Source organism: Mustela putorius, unplaced genomic scaffold (assembly GCF_011764305.1).
Source record: "Mustela putorius furo isolate JIRA1106 unplaced genomic scaffold, ASM1176430v1.1 tig00003927_pilon_pilon_pilon, whole genome shotgun sequence".
NCBI classification, from domain to species: Eukaryota; Metazoa; Chordata; class Mammalia; order Carnivora; family Mustelidae; genus Mustela; species Mustela putorius.
The window spans coordinates 1,950,210-1,966,518 of NW_025422072.1; the positions used below are offsets into that span (position 1 = coordinate 1,950,210).

Sequence of the window (16,309 nt, forward strand, 5' to 3'; positions counted from 1 at the left end):
AGTTGAATTTTAAGAATTGTGTTAAGCTATAAAGGATGTGAGACTTAAAACTGTGCCAGCCAAATGTTTTACCTATAGAACTTTAAAAATATAAAGTAAAAGAAATTATATATACATATACATATGTGTATGTATATGTATGTGTGTGTGTGTGTGTGCACGTATTTGACATATATGACAGAATCAAAGAAGAAAATCAGGACATTAAGAAAAAAAACTATAAATCTTAGATACATATTGCCAAAAAACATTGTTGAGGTTAAGAGAAGCTTTTAAGTATGAGAAGCATACTGTAATGTATTTTATTAAATGAACACTTTATAATCCAAGATTTAGCCACTTAGAAGACAGTGAAAAGAATAATAAAGTAATATAAATTTGAAACAGAAATTCAGTGTGGTTCTTGGAGAAAAATAGTGAGCTTTTTGGGCTTATAAACTGTACACAAAGGGCCAAAGAGAAAAAGGAAAAGAATTTATCATTCAGAATCTGTATGTTTAATAAAAATAACAATAGTAATATTAACATGTTTCTATAATGTTTGATGTTGTTCAAAGTATGTTTACATGTGACTCTACGTTTGTTTTTTTTTGTTTTTGTGACACTTCTATTTGAAACTAACCATAATTTTGAGATATTGGTTTAACAGAAGCTATTATCTATTTAACCATTGAGGAAAATGAAGAAATCAATGATTTATTTAAAATTAAATGTTCTGCTTTTGGGGTGGCTCAGTGGTTTAAGCCTCTGCCTTCAGCTCAGGTCATGATCTCAGGGTCCTGGGATCGACCCTGCATCAGGCCCTGTGCTCAGCAGGGAACCTGCTTCTCCCACCCCCCCTGCCTGCCTCTTTGCCTCCTTGTGATCCCTGTCAAATAAATAAATAAATAAATAAATAAATAAATAAATAAATCTTAAAAAAAAAAAGTTCTGCTTTCATTAAAGACATTTATGCCCAGAAGCGAGGTGTATAAGACTTTCCACATATTTTATATGTCATTTCGATTAACTTAATGATAGTCAATCAATTCCTTCTCAGTCAAACACCTGTAATCAAAATATGAGTTTTGTGACAAGATGTCAATAAAAAATAATTTTAAATTCATAGATTTTTCTTTTGTCTCCTATTGCATGCTTTAGTGAAATGGAAAAAATACTGATCTTAGCTTGCAGTATGTGTGTATGCATACACACACATATACATACAAATACATTAATATGTCTAAAAGAGCTGAGCGCTACCTAACTCTTGAGCAGAGAAGAAATGGTGGCAATAAGATGGACCTAACTACAAATATGTAAGAATGCTCATTTCTTAAATTAATTTGCTTCCCTATTCAATAGCTTATGAAGCAGAATATATCATGGATTGTATTTGGAAATAATAATTTGTAAATGTGGATAATGTCAATAATACCTGTTCCAGCTTCTATCTTCAATAAATATGGCACTTGTGAAAGGAGGTAGTGATAATGACAAGCCATGACTAACAGTATAAAATTCTTTTACAGTCTTTAGTTTCCAACACTGTAACTCTTGATAGAGGATAAAATGAAAGTAATATTATTGAGACTATGCATATTTATAAATGGAGTAAATTTGCATAAAGTAGTGGTTGAACTTTATAATTTGAATACATTCCTCCATAATTATCATGAAGAATACATAAGTTTAATTTATTCTTTAACCCACCTTCCTCTGTAATGCAAGCTTTGAGAGGGTACAATTTCAATTTGAAGCATTATTATTTTTAAAAAGCCTCATTTGAATATTTTTTTCATTTCAGCTAGTCTCTGACAAGGACTCTCATAATTATCTTACAAGCCAAATTAAGAAATGTGGGTGGGAAGGAGGTAGAGTTTAATGTATTTGTACATGATTTAATTATTCATGCCACAAGAACATCAGTGGTAATCAAGATGGCAGCCTTTGCTGGTGTTATGTGAAATTGTCAGTTTCTATTCTGTTCAGGATTTATTAAAGATTTACACGAAGACTTAGAGGATAGGCTTATCAAATTTTAAGGTGACATAAAGCTGGGAGCTGTTTTAGTGGAAAAGCAAACTAATAGAATGATACTAGGGACTAAAACCCAGAAGATGAAATTTAACAGTGACAGGGATCAGTTCCTTCTCTGTGATTCAAAAAAGGCAACTGTGCAACAGGATGGATGAACATCTGACTTGGCAGAAGTTTTTGTTAAAATAAAAGAAAGAGAACATCAAATTGACTACATGTTATATAAGTCAAAAGTGTGATATCATTGTGCACTTAAAAATTTGTTAAAGAAATTTGTTAAGAGGTAGATTTCATGTCAAATATTCTTACCACACACACACAAACAACTCTGCCATAGGAGGGTTAATTCAGATATAATGCCCTCAATCTAGCCTCACCCACCTAGCTTTACAATTTCCACCTCAAACCCCCTACGAAGTATAAGTTTTGGGGAATTGAAACTAAAAATCTGTTTTTTATTATTATGCTTTTCTATTTTGAGAATACAGTTGAATGAAACTGTATATATTTAAGGTATACAACTTGATGATCTGATACACACTGTGAACTATTCATCATGATCAAGCCAATTAGTATACCCATGACCTCATACATAATTACTCTTTTCCCTTTTTTTGTGGTAAAAAAACACTTAAGGTTTACCCTTTTAGTAAATTTCAAGTATACAATATTAATTATAATCTCATTGTTGTATATTACATCTCCAGAACTTATTTATCTTGAATATCTAAGTCTTTGTACACTTCGACCAACATCTCCCCATCCTCCTCATCTCAGCCCCTGGTAACCACCATTCTACCCTCTGTTTCTATGAATTTGAATTTTTTTTTAAAAAGATTTTATTATTTATTTGACAGAGAGAGATCACAGGCAGGCAGAGAGGCAGGCAGAGAGAGAGGAGGAAGCAGGCTCTCTGCTGAGGAGAGAGCTCAATGCGGGGCTCGATCCCAGGACCCTGAGATCATGACCTGAGCCGAAGGCAGCGGCTTAACCCACTGAGCCATCCAGGTGCCCCTGAATTTGGCATTTTTGGATGTAGACACATAAATGAGAACATGCAGTATTTGTCTTTCTGTGTCTGGCTTCATGAGCATTATGTCCTCCATGTTCATCCACGTTCTCACAAATGGCAGGATTTCCTTCTTTTTTAAGACTGAATAATACTTCATTGTGTGCATTTGTGTGTGTTTGTGGTAATCACATTTACTTTATTGATTCATCTGTCAATGCACATTTAAGTTATTTGCATATCATGAGAATGCAGATATTTCCTTGAAATGCTCATTTAATTTCCTTTGGGAATATACCCATAAGTGAAATTGCTGGGTCATAAGGTAGTTCTATTGTAATTTTTTGAGAAAGCTCCATACTCTTTTCCACAGTGGCTGCACCAATTTATAATCCCACTAAGAGTGCACCAGGGTTCCCTTTTCCTCCTGTCCTCACCAACACTTGTTACCTTTTGTCTTTTTGATAACAGTGATTCTAATAGGTATGAGGTAACATCTCATTATGGCTTTGATTTGCATTCCCTAATGATTAGTGTTGTTTAGTACCATTCCATGTACCTGTTGGCCATTTGTAGGTCTTCTTTTGAGAAATGTCTATTCAGGTTTTTTGCCCATTTTTAAACTGGGCAACTAGGTGTTTGCTATTGAGTTTTTTACATGAGTTACTTATACATTCTGGATATTAACTAGGAGGTATATTTATACTCAGTTTCCAGGGAAGTAGAGTTATTAGAAGGAAAATGTCCTCTGGATGCAGAACATAAAAATTAATTCAGAAATATGGTCCTAGATGCAATTAGATATCTTGGCTATCATTGGGAGAAAACAGAAGAAGAAGCCTGGAAAGTAACTTCACAAGGTCTTTTCATCTGGTCCTCTGCCCACAGAGAGTTAATTGCTTAAGACAGACTCAAAAGCCTTAGGGCACCTGGGTGGCTCAGTTGTGTTTTTTTTTTTTTTTAATTAAATTTATTTATTTTCAGCATAACAGTACTCATTATTTTTTCACCACACCCAGTGCTCCATGCAATCCGTGCCCTCTGTAATACCCACCACCTGGTACCCCAAACTCCCACCCCCCACCGCCACTTCAAACTCCTCAGATTGTTTTTCAGAGTCCATAGTCTCTCCCCTCCCCTTCCAATTTCCCCCAACTCCCTTCTCTTCTCTAACTCCCCATGTCCTCCATGCTATTTGTTATGCTCCACAAATAAGTGAAACCATTCAGTTGTTAATTGTCTATTGCTGGCTCAGGTCATAATCCCAAGGTGCTAGGATGAGCCCCCAACGGGCTTCTTGCTCAGTGGGAAGCCTGCTTCTCCCTCCCCGACTCCCCTTGCTTGTGTTCCCTCTCTCCTCTCTCTGTCAAATAAATAAGTAAAATCTTAAAAAAAAAAAAAAAGACTCAAAAGCCTAAAGCTAGTAATTTTCTATTTTTCTCCCTGACACTACTTAAACTTTGATCAAGTGGATTAATGAACTCCTGAATAAAGGGGCTGGGGAGCCAAATGGGAAACTACAGTTGTACATACAGGCATTGGGAACAGAACTCAGATAGGACTGCTTTATAAATAATTTTAAAGTATCAGCATCGTTCCACTTATTGGCAATGTGTCCTCTCCAAGTTGCTTAAAAACCTCAGTTTCTGAATAAGGATGATAGTATTACGTATCTCACAGAGCTATTGTGAGAAATAAACAAAATGAAATAATAATGTGAAGCATTTAGCACATGATAGGAGGCTCATAAATCTTAGCTGTTATTCACGAACTTTTACTTTCCTTTCTTTCTTTTTTTTTTTTTAAAGATTTTTTATTTATTTGACAGAGAGAGATACAGTGAGAGAGGAAACAACAAACAGGGGGCATGGGAGAGGGAGAAGCAGGCTTCCCACCCAGCAGGGCTCGATCCCAGGACTCTGGGATCACCATCTGAGTAGAAGGCAGATGCTTAACAACTGAGCCATCCAGGTGCCCTCCTTTTACTTTCTTAACCATCAAAACTTATTAAGCCCTTTTGTATTACTAAACTAGCTATCTGTAATAAAAAGTAAACATAGAATATTTAGTTTTTAATTTTGATTTTTTATCCAAATCAAATCTTAATTGTACTACAAAAAATTAAAAAAAAAAACAAAGATAAAAGTTGCTGTAGTAGAAAAAGTTAGTTTAAAAAATACACAGAAGCACATCAGCTCAATCTTAAGCTCTAATAGAAGTATATTTTCTATAGTACAAGGGCATACTTGCCTCATTTTGCTCTGCCCTAAATAACATCACACACGTTCAGTCCCATTCCTGATACCGCCAGAAAGTCCATGAGTACTTTCTAGCATGCTGGGAGTCAGAAATCCATATAAGAGAATTAAGAGAAATGAGATTTTAACCTAATAAAAGATAAACTTTGGTAAAATATACCACTGGTTCCCAAATACTTGAAGGATTTTGATATATTTGAGGCAAAAGACTTATTTGCCAGAGGACAAAACTGGGAATAATAAACAAAAATGACTAAAAAAGAGATTTGGAGTTAATATCATAGGACAGTAAAAGAGAACATGGGATTTAGAATCAGAAGCCTCATATTCAAGTTCTGGCTCTTCTTTTTATTAGCTCTTTGACTTTAGGCAAATCACCTAAACCCTGAATCATACAATCTTCATCTATCAGGTAACAAAAGTTGGTAACAATAATCATATGAGCAAGCACATAAAGTGTTTCAAGACATTAAAATGATTTGAAAATAGTAATAACAATAAGCCAAAAGAATGGAGTGACCCACTGCTGTTGAAGTGAAGCTTACCCATTATCACTGCAGGGGTTCCCTTTCCTGGGGAAAGCTAAGACTAACTACTGCAACTACAATTTATTCACTGACTACATATTTTATCTCAAAGGCAGCAAACTGCAGTGAAAGAAGCATTACAAAGCATCACTAATGTCAATAATTTAATTCAACTAAAGACTGTAGTTAATATCCACAATCTTTATAGAATTCATGTACAGGCAGGAACTCCACAAAGATATTCATCAACTTAACTCTGCAAAGATCAGCTTAACTCAAAACCCCAAAATAAGACCAGTGTGCCCTAGATCAAATTACGGTTAATTCATTTCGCCTAAACTGCATCTCTACATTTGTGCTGCCAATCTTGAAAGTTCATAGAGAACTTTCTGGATTGTAAAAGCTCTGTCAAAATCTCAACTCAGATTTCAGGCTTTGGATCATTAACCCTCTCCTCATGCCCATCTGGTTGTGTATTTTGGGTTTATTTTCATTAATGTTCAGAAATAAGTAAGCCTTTAGATAGTAATGCCTGCCAGTTGTTCCAAGTTTACTTACCCTTTGACCTTCTTTTCCAGGTGGACCCTGTGGGCCTTGTATCCCCACGGAAACCCTGGGGGGGTGGGAAGGATTCTTGTTAATAGACTGTTTCAAGTACATCTGCCTTTTGAAGAATGTTGTGAAAAGTAATACCTACTTTATTGATTAAACAAAACTTTTAGAGTGATCTGAGCTCTTCCACAGTTAAACTCTGTAATATATTGATGATAAATTGTCCCTCTGTGACTGGTTTTTCTTTGGAGCTAACTCCAGAAAAGAAAAAAAAAGTGATTCTAAACCAGGTGTGAGGCCAGTGTTCACTTCCAGACTCCAGACTTCCTTTCTGACTCTCCTATGGTCAGAACTATGTTTTACCAAACTACTATAAATAAGTAGTAACAATATTTGCAAACAAGAAAAAAAAAAAAAAAAGGAAGATTCTTTCTGTAAATGAACTCTACAAATACAGCCACATTTTTGGTTGAGAGTAGCTCTTCTAAAAACCCACTAAGAAAACACATGATTATGATGTTGGCTTCAATATATGTCTTCTCATAACACTTAATTGTTAATATCATAGACATTATTTAATACTTTCTCACAACAACATTATCAAAAGGCAGGAAAAAAATAAGCATTTTTTTTCAGATTATAAAAAAGGTCCAGGAAATTCCAGGTGCTGTTAATCTGTAAGTCAAGTCTCCTGATTGTCACAGTTACTTTTATACAGGACTTCTTACTCAAAATGAAACTCAAAATGATGGCATATTTTTTTTAAAAAATTGTCAGTAGTTATTGTCTCTCTGAAAGTTTCTTCTTAGTTCTCCTGATGCTTTCTCCTTCCTTATTCAACATTTTAAACTTGGGTGTTTAGGCTCATTTTCTTCTCAGTCCTCATTCTCTTGCCATGATCTAATATACTGTGGACTTTGAATATTCTAGGCCAGTGATTCTAAGATTTCCAATGTAGGTACCCAACCACCTGCATGAGATATGTATTCCTCTAGGGCATCTGAAACTTAGCACATTAAACACTGACTTAGGACCCTCTCCTCCCAAACTGAATCCTCTTCCAGCATTCTCCAACTCAGTCAATTCACACAATATCCTGTTAGTGCTCATGTCAGAAATTTAGAACTCATCCCCCATACTTTCCATTCTCAAATCTCTCTTTCACATCCAGTTACCTAGTTTGGTTGGTCCATCTCCAAAGTATATTTGGAACCATCTATTTCTTTTCATTCCTAAGGCTCCAATCATTACTTCTTGCTTGCTCATCTGCTTCCTACTTGAACCAGACACCAACCTCTCGATTCTCCACATCATGCCAAACTGATCTTAAGAAAACCCAGCCTGATCATAATTCTGGACTTCAAGCTATATTACAAAGCTGTAATAATCAAGACAGTAGGATACTAGCCAAAAAAAAAAAAAAAAACACCAAAAAACTAAAAACAAAAAAACGACCACAAAAACCCGGACACTGGTCAATGGAATAGAATAGAGAACCCAGAAATGGACCCTCAAACTCTATGGTCAACTAATCTTTGACATAGCAGGAAAGATTATCCACTGGAAAAAAGAGAGTCTCCTCAACAAACAGTGTTGGGAAAATTGGACAGTCACATGCAGAAGAATGAAACTGGACCTCTTATACCAGACACAAAAATAAATTCAAAATGGATGGAAGACCTCAATGTGAGATGAGAATACATCAAAATCCTACAGAAGAAGACAGGCAGCAACCTCTTTGATCTTGGCCACAGCAACCAGTTACCAGACACGCCTTCAGAGGCAAAGGAAACAAAAGCAAAAATGAACTATCAGGACTTCATCAAGATAAAAAACTTCTGCACAGCAAAGGAAACAATCAACAAAACTAAAAAGTAAGCTACAGAATGGAAGAAGATATTTGCAAATGACCTATCAGACAAAATGCTGCTACCCAAAATCTATAAAGAACTTATCAAACTCAACACCCAAAACCCAAAAAATCCAGTCAAGAAATGGGCATATGACAGGAATGGATATTTCTCTAAAGAAGAAATACAAATGACAGATGTGTGAGAAAATGTTAAAAATCACTTATCATCAGGGAAATACAAATCCAAAGCACAAAGAGATACCACTTCATGCCAGTCAGAATGGCTAAAATGAACAATTCAGGAAACAACAGATGTTGGCAAGGATGCAGAGAGAGAAGAACCATCTTACAATATTGGTGGGAATGCAAACTGGTATAGGTGCTACAGAAAACAGTATGGAGGGTCCTCAAAAATTTAAAAACAGAGCTACATTATGACACAGCAATTGCATCAGTAGGTATTTATAAAGAAAATACAAACATAGTGATTTAAAGGGGCACCTGCACCCCCAATGTTTATAGCAGCAATGTCCACAATGGCCAAAATATGGAAAAAGCCCAGTTGTCCATTGACTGATGAGTGGGTAAAGATGTGGTATATATAAATACACACACACACACACACACACACACACACACACAGGAATATTACTCAGTCATCAAAAAGAATGAAATCTTTGCTACTTGCAACAATGTGGATGGAACTAGAGTATATTATGCCAACTGAAATCAGTCTAAGAAAGACAAATACCATGATTTCATTCATATGTGGAATTTAAAGAAAAAAATAAACATACAGGAAGGGAAGATAAAATAAGATAAAAACCGAGAGGGAGGCAAACCATTAAGAGATTCTTTTTTTTTTTTTAAGATTTTATTTATTTATTTGACAGACACAGATCTTAAGTAGATACACAGGCACAGATCTTAAGTAGGTGGAGACGCAGGCAGAGAGAGAGAGGAGGAAGCAGGTTCCCTGCCGAGCAGAGAGCCCGATGCGGGGCTCGATCCCAGGACTCTGGGATCATGACCTGAGCTGAAGACAGAGGCTTTAACTCACTGAGCCACCCAGGTGCCCCATTAAGAGATTCTTAACTGTAAAGAACAATGTGAGGGTTGCTGGAGGTGGGTGGCTGGGGAATGGGGTAACTGGATGATGGGCATTAAGGAGGGCATGTTACATAATGAGTACTGGGTATTATAAGCAACTGATGAATCACTAAATTTTACCCCTGAAACTAATAATATACTATATGTTAACTAACTTGAATTTAAATAAATTAAATTTATTAAATAAAACTAAATAAATTTTAAATAAAATTAAATTTAAAAATTTAAAAAAAAAAAAAAAAAGAAGAAAACCCAGCCTGACCTTCCCTGACTTTCCACAGGAAGGGATGAAGTTTATCAGTCTTTTTTTTTTTTTTTAGATTTTATTTCTTTATCTGACAGACAGAGATCACAAGTAGGCAGAGAAGCAGTCAGAAAGAGAAGAGGAAGCAGGCTCCCTGCTGAGCAGAGAGCCTGATGTGGGGCTCGACTGGAGGACCCTGGGATCATGACCTGAGCTGAAGGCAGAGGTTTTAATCCCACTGAGCCACCCAGATGCCCTGAAGTTTATCAGTCTTAAAGTGCCTTGTACTTCACCTCATTTAAATCATTGTACAGGTAATGATTTGCCAAGTTTAAAGGACAACAGGTAGAATCTGTCTTATTATTAGATTGTCATTATATTAATCTTATTCACATTATGGGCCCAAGAATCTGAGTGAAAAAATTCATACTGGAAAATCAATTCACTTTAGTAAGTTTTGGGTAAAGTCAATAATTTTCAAAGAGTTTTACAAATATTTGTGATTAACCTATCATATATTAAATGCTTAAATGATTTGGAATAAATGAGAAAATAGTTATAAATATTCAAACAAATCTAAATTTACCTCCATTCAGAAGAAGCATTCTTTTCTTATCTAATTTTCAAAAACTTAGAATATATTTGTACATTCTGACCTTTTTCTTTAAAAGTGTGGTTACCTTTAAACTAAAATATCAGATGTGTTTGTGGTGACCTATAATTATTTATTATGTATATATTCATTTTTTATAGAAGAAACTGTTTTAATAAATGTCATGTGCATAATTTCACCATCTAATTTTGTTTTAAATAGAAAAAAGTTATAAACATGTAATTTTTCATTCAGATAGCTTTCATTTGATTAATGTTGTCAGTATTTAATAAAAATCACTATAACTCATTTTCAAAAAGCATTAATACAAAAAATTCTGCATGAATCACAAATCCTCAGTGTTTTATCCAGTCTTTCTCATTCATTCCCTATAAAATCCAGTAAAATATAGGTATTTACTACTTTCATTTTTAAAAATCTATTCTTAGAACAATTTATTACTTATTTATTTATTTTTAAATATTTTATTTATTTGTCAGAGAGAGAGCACTCACTCGTGGGGGGAGGAGCAGAGAGAGAAACAGATGCCCCAATGAGCAGGAAATCCAATGTGGGACTCAATCCCAGAACCCTGGAATTATGACTGAGCTGAAAGCAGATGCTAGACTAACTAAGCCACCCACGTGTCCTGTTCTTAGAACAATTTAATGTTATAGGGCCACATAAATCCCATGTTTTATTGATTTAGGCAGGAATGAAAAAAGTGGTCAGTTCTGTTTGATTTTTTTTTTTTTTTACAAAAAACACCTGCCAAATGATATATTTCCTAGCCAACCAAGGAAAGTTGGCTAATTAGGTCAACTTTAGGGTGGTACATTTATAATGTGCATAAGAAAAACAACTTTTAAAATCCAAATATACCAAGTATTAATTATAATATAATTATAGGGAGTTGTGTCATTTTTCAAAAGACTGACACAATCTTGGCTCTAGATTAAACTCCTTCCTTTTACCCCTAGGAAACTATTATCATTTCATGAATAGTCGAACTTATATAATATTTTTGATATCCATCCAAACGTTGACAGCTCTTTCAGTGTTTTTAAACATGAGCTACTAAAACATACACATACCAAATATTCATGAAGGGAGTACAATTAATTCTGTGCCACATATAATCAAAATTGCACTAACTTAGTTGGACAAATTATATACTAAAGCTGACAAAAATGCAAAAATATTAAACTTGATTTGGAATGGATTCAATGGATTCAAAAATATTTATGAGAACCTTCTGTGTGCAAAGTCCAAATGGTACACTCACACACATAAACCCATGAATATACCTCCTAAATATTCATGATTCTGTATCCCATGTCCCACCCCACCTTATATTTGCTAAATCTAGAACCCAGGGAGATTTTTAATGAAAAGTTAGGGAATTATTTTTAATCTCAAATGGATTATTCACTATTTCAATTATCCATGGCCAATTTTTAATCCTAGCCACATTGCATTAATGTTCAGAATATTTTTGAGCTACCTTTATTGAATTTTAGTTGATATTTACAGAGAAATATAGTATCAACATTGTCATTAGTAAAACACAGGCCAACCAACTACAGAAAAATCATATTTTTTCCCAAAATAAGAAATCAAAATTTGGGAATGATTCATTATTTACAATTATTCAGCTTACTTTACCTAGTAAAGTCAAATAGTGAATTTGCTGATCACTTACTATTGAAAATTAGGGGGCACCTGGGTGGCTCAGTGGGTTACAACCTCTGCCTTCGGCTCAGGTCATGATCCCAGGGTCCTGGGATAGAGCCCCACTCAGGCTTTCTGCTTCCTCTCTCTCTGCCGGCCTCTGCCTACTTGTGATCTCTCTCTGTTAAATAAATAAGTAAAATCTTTAAAAAAAAAAAAAAGAAAGAAAGAAAAATATACATAGACCTAAGCTCCAGCCTACCTAAACTTGGGTAGAGCTCAGCATTTGTCTCAGACCCTTCGCACAGTTCCTCCTTACTCTGGCTTTCATATCATTATGTGTGTACCTTACTTATCCTCTTAGTTGAATTGAAGTCCTAGAGGACAGATCATCATTTTTTTTCTATCTTCTGGCATACTTATGGAAGACCCTCAATAGATACTTAGTAAACTGGATCATAAGGAAAGAAACACTGGGATGGAAAAATACTGGCTGGTGATGGTAGGAAACAGATTTCTGGTCAACATCTAATCATATTTATTTTCAAAACTTGAACTTAAATATCACATTGGAGAACTTTCTGTCTTGTCTGTATTTCTCATCTAAAGTAATCATTCAATTATTTGATATCTAAGAGTAAAATTGACTTATAGTTCATTGAAGAATTATTGACGACTTATGGATCATCTGTGTTATGAAACTTATTTAAATTTTTGACCACTATTTGATGTTTTATAGATGTATACCATTTTTCAAGTTAGAGATTTGTATCTTACATATAATCTGTGTGTTTTTTTCTCCTTTGATTTCATTTGTGGAAGAATAATGCCAATTCATTTTCTCTAATTTTTTCATGTATTTAGTTGGCTATGAAAATGACTGTAAACTGGATTTTTCCTAAAATTTCACAAACGTGAAGATTTATTGCTTTTCTCAAAGAGAAGTATTAAGAATGTATTTCCGAGATTCATGATGTAAACATCTGCATTTTTCTATAAGGCTTTCATTCTTTTCTCTCTTTTTTTTTTTCATTTTTTTAAAGTCAGGTTTCTTTTCTATTGTTTTTTTTAAGTGGGATTCTGGATATTAAAAATGTTGACAGGGAAAGGAACTCATAAGGCTGTTACCTCTCTTGGCTAGGATAAAACAATGTAAAAAATAGTCCAAGGCAGCTAAACCACTTTAAGTTCCAGTGGATAGCTATTACAGTGTGTTACATTACACATAGCTCTCTCTGGACAATCTGCTGATTACTTAAGACAGACTAGAGCTTATCATTATAGAAGCCCATGTAAATATTTAACTGAGAAATTACTTAGAATTAACTGGTTCAGAACAGAATTTTGAAGTGTTTAACAAACACAGCAGATGTTTAGTAGAGTTAATAGGGTAGATTAATTGCATTTAAACACATTTTCATTTGTGAAAAGAAGCAAGATATATTAATAACTTCATAATCAAAGAAAGAAGCTGAAGTTAAAAAAAAAAAAAGGGAAGTTTCATTTTGAAGTATTATTTGCACTCCCTTGCTAGGGATGTTGCAGAATATATGATACCTAAAACTTACTTCAACAAAAATATTATGTGAGTGTATTTTAATTGTTATGATTATTGCTTTAGAATATACTTCATAGACTTGAAACACAAGAATAAGCAGAATCTGCATAGATTCTTAAAATACCACTAGGGCATTTTCTGTCTTTCAAATAGAGTGCATAAAATGAAAATGGAAAACAGAGCTTATCTGTTTTTATAGAAAATTTCATGCCTTTAATATAAGAACAATGAGAACAAATGAACAACATCAGAACAACAACAACAAAGTGAATTAGTAAAAACGTAACAGACATGCAGTCTAGTCATGGGAAGTCCTTCTGAGAAGTGAAATTCAAGAATGTTTATGTTAATAAGTTAAAGGAGTGACTGGTTTTATGTCATTTCATAGAATTATCATGACTAAGAATTTCCCTTAGGGTGTGAAAGTATTCAGAAAAACAATTTTGTGTTATATATAAAAAGCCCAACATTTCATCATAAGCAGTTGTCAGTACACACTAGGAAATAGATGTCTTTGGAATAAAAACACAATAGAATCTCTTTCATACACTTAACAAGAAAAAGAAAAAAAAAAGCCCTGACAAACCTTTCCAGTAACACTGACAAGAGAAGAATGAGAGCCATCACTAGAAAGAAAATTTATGAAATATTTGTGTAGACAGGAATGTTTCAATCATTATCAGTTACAGTAAACAGGTTCCATTGTTGGATGGACAATTTTATCCTATCTTCAACAATTTAAAAAATTGAGGTCATCTGTAGTGCTTTCAAAATTTAACAGTTTCATTTGAAAGTCCTGCCAGCTATTTGGACATGAGACATAATGTATTATGATTATTTCCATGTGGTTACAAAGATAAATTTTAGCAATAATCTTTTTCTGTTTTCTGAACTCAGAAATCACATCTCTTTTTATACATTGATCCTGAAATAGCAGGTTTTTAGTCACTATTGATTCAGCCATTAACACTAAAAATTAAATTGAAGAATATAACATACAGTCTGTGAATTTGGAATGCTGAAGGACATCCGTACTTCCCACAAACTTTCTTCCACCAAGAATTTTTGCCCCTATTAGGAGATAGTCTACTTCATAACTTGTATATAGCCTCAGTTCCCTTTCATTTTGAATATTATCTAGTACAGTGAATTGCATGTAGTAAGCATTGAATGGCTGAATGACTGATAGATTCTGATTCCTTTATACTTCTCTTGGTAGATCTGCTATAGTGAGAAAATTAATTGTCATAGCTACCAAAATTCCAATTAAAAAATTTATATTCTTCATCCACAAACCCCACTTCATACCAAAATAATCTGTTATTTTTAATTCTTATGTGGTAAAATTGCAAAATAGATGCTCTTCTTCTATTTGGAAGAGTTGGCCTTCATTAGAGAAAGAAATGTAAGTTGCATTAAATTTATCTCATATTGATGAGGATTAAGTACTTACTCTTTGATAAAAACAACATGAATTGAAAAGATTATTGTATCTATACAAGCCATTAATTAATAAGAAATAGAACCAATCAAGTTATTTAAAATGCTTATATCATTTAAAATAATGTAGTTTTGGGCGCCTGGGTGGTTCAGTGGGTTAAGCCGCGGCCTTCGGCTCAGGTCATGATCTCAGGGTCCTGGGATCGAGTCCCGCATTGGGCTCTCTGCTCAGCGGGGAGCCTGCTTCACTCTCTCTCTCTGCCTGCCTCTCCATCTACTTGTGATCTCTCTCTGTCAAATGAATAAATAAAATCTTAAAAACTATTTAAAAAAATAATGTAGTTTCATATTTGGTAATTATTTTGAGTAATTTCATTGAGTTATCATAAATATTTTCATATTTTGTTAATTTTATATTTTTAGTTTTCTTGACTATGAAAAATTTTATGTAAATTTTCTTTATTTTGGCCCTAACCCAGTAATTAAATGGTTTGATTTCAGTTAACTCAAGGCCATGTTGACAAGTAAAAAATTGGTAGATCAGTGGTCTATCAAATCCATTTGTATCATCTGTCTTAAGGATTTATGTGAGGGTAAAAATGACTGATTCAGTTTTAATGATGAGTCTGATCATAACAATGGTCTACTTTAGGACTGGCTTTGTCATAGCTCACTGACCACTTGGAGACATGGCTCCACTGCAAAAAGGGGAGCAATCTACACATGGGTTGTTTTATTTATTTATTTTTTTCACATGGGTTGTGTTAAAATGTCCTCAGTTAACTTCTGAGAATGGACAATATGATACAAATGTAATTCCAAATGTAATATGATGAATAACTTTTGCATTAGGGCCATGTGACATAAATGACAAGACTGAAGGAAATAATCTAGTAATTTTGGGGTTAAAACACAAATCAGTACAGAGATATTCACACCCCACATGAAAGACCTAAGAATTAATGCAGATAACTGTGAAGATGGCTAAAACAAAAAGCAAGTGGCAATTCATTGAGTAAGTTGGTAAAAACCAAACTTTTAATAGGGGAAAATGGTCCATATTATAATAAAGAAATTTTAAAAATATATTAAAAACATATATTGAAGACTTTTCTCTTTTTAGATTTTATTTATTTATTTATTTACTTATTTATCGGGAGAGAGTGTGCACACACAAGCAGGGGAGAGGGGCAGAGGGAGATGGAGAGAATCTCAAAGAGACACCACACACTAAGTGTGGAACCCAACTTGGGGCTCAATCTCACAACCCTGAGATCATTATCTCAGCCAAAATCAAAAGTCCACTGAGGTGCTCTGAAGACTTTTCTCTTTTTACCTTCTTTCCACTGGCCTTCCTCCTTTCTGCCAGGAGCATCCATTTCCCTCAAGAGGATTAATATCATAATAGCATAAGTGTAAAGACAATGAAAGAGTCAATGTTCAACTTTTGACATATAATGGTGCACATAAGACAGAA

General features: G+C 34.1%; 1 protein-coding gene across 1 annotated transcript in view; it reads right to left on the reverse strand.

Moving 5' to 3' along the window:
- The window catches only part of COL19A1 (collagen type XIX alpha 1 chain), a 327,913-nt gene that overhangs the window by 138,571 nt on the left and 173,033 nt on the right, over positions 1-16,309 (reverse strand). Inside the window, exon 15 of the mRNA XM_045069374.1 lies at positions 6,372-6,446. Within this exon, the coding sequence (XP_044925309.1) occupies positions 6,372-6,446 (75 nt within the window). The remainder of the gene's footprint in view (positions 1-6,371; positions 6,447-16,309) is intronic.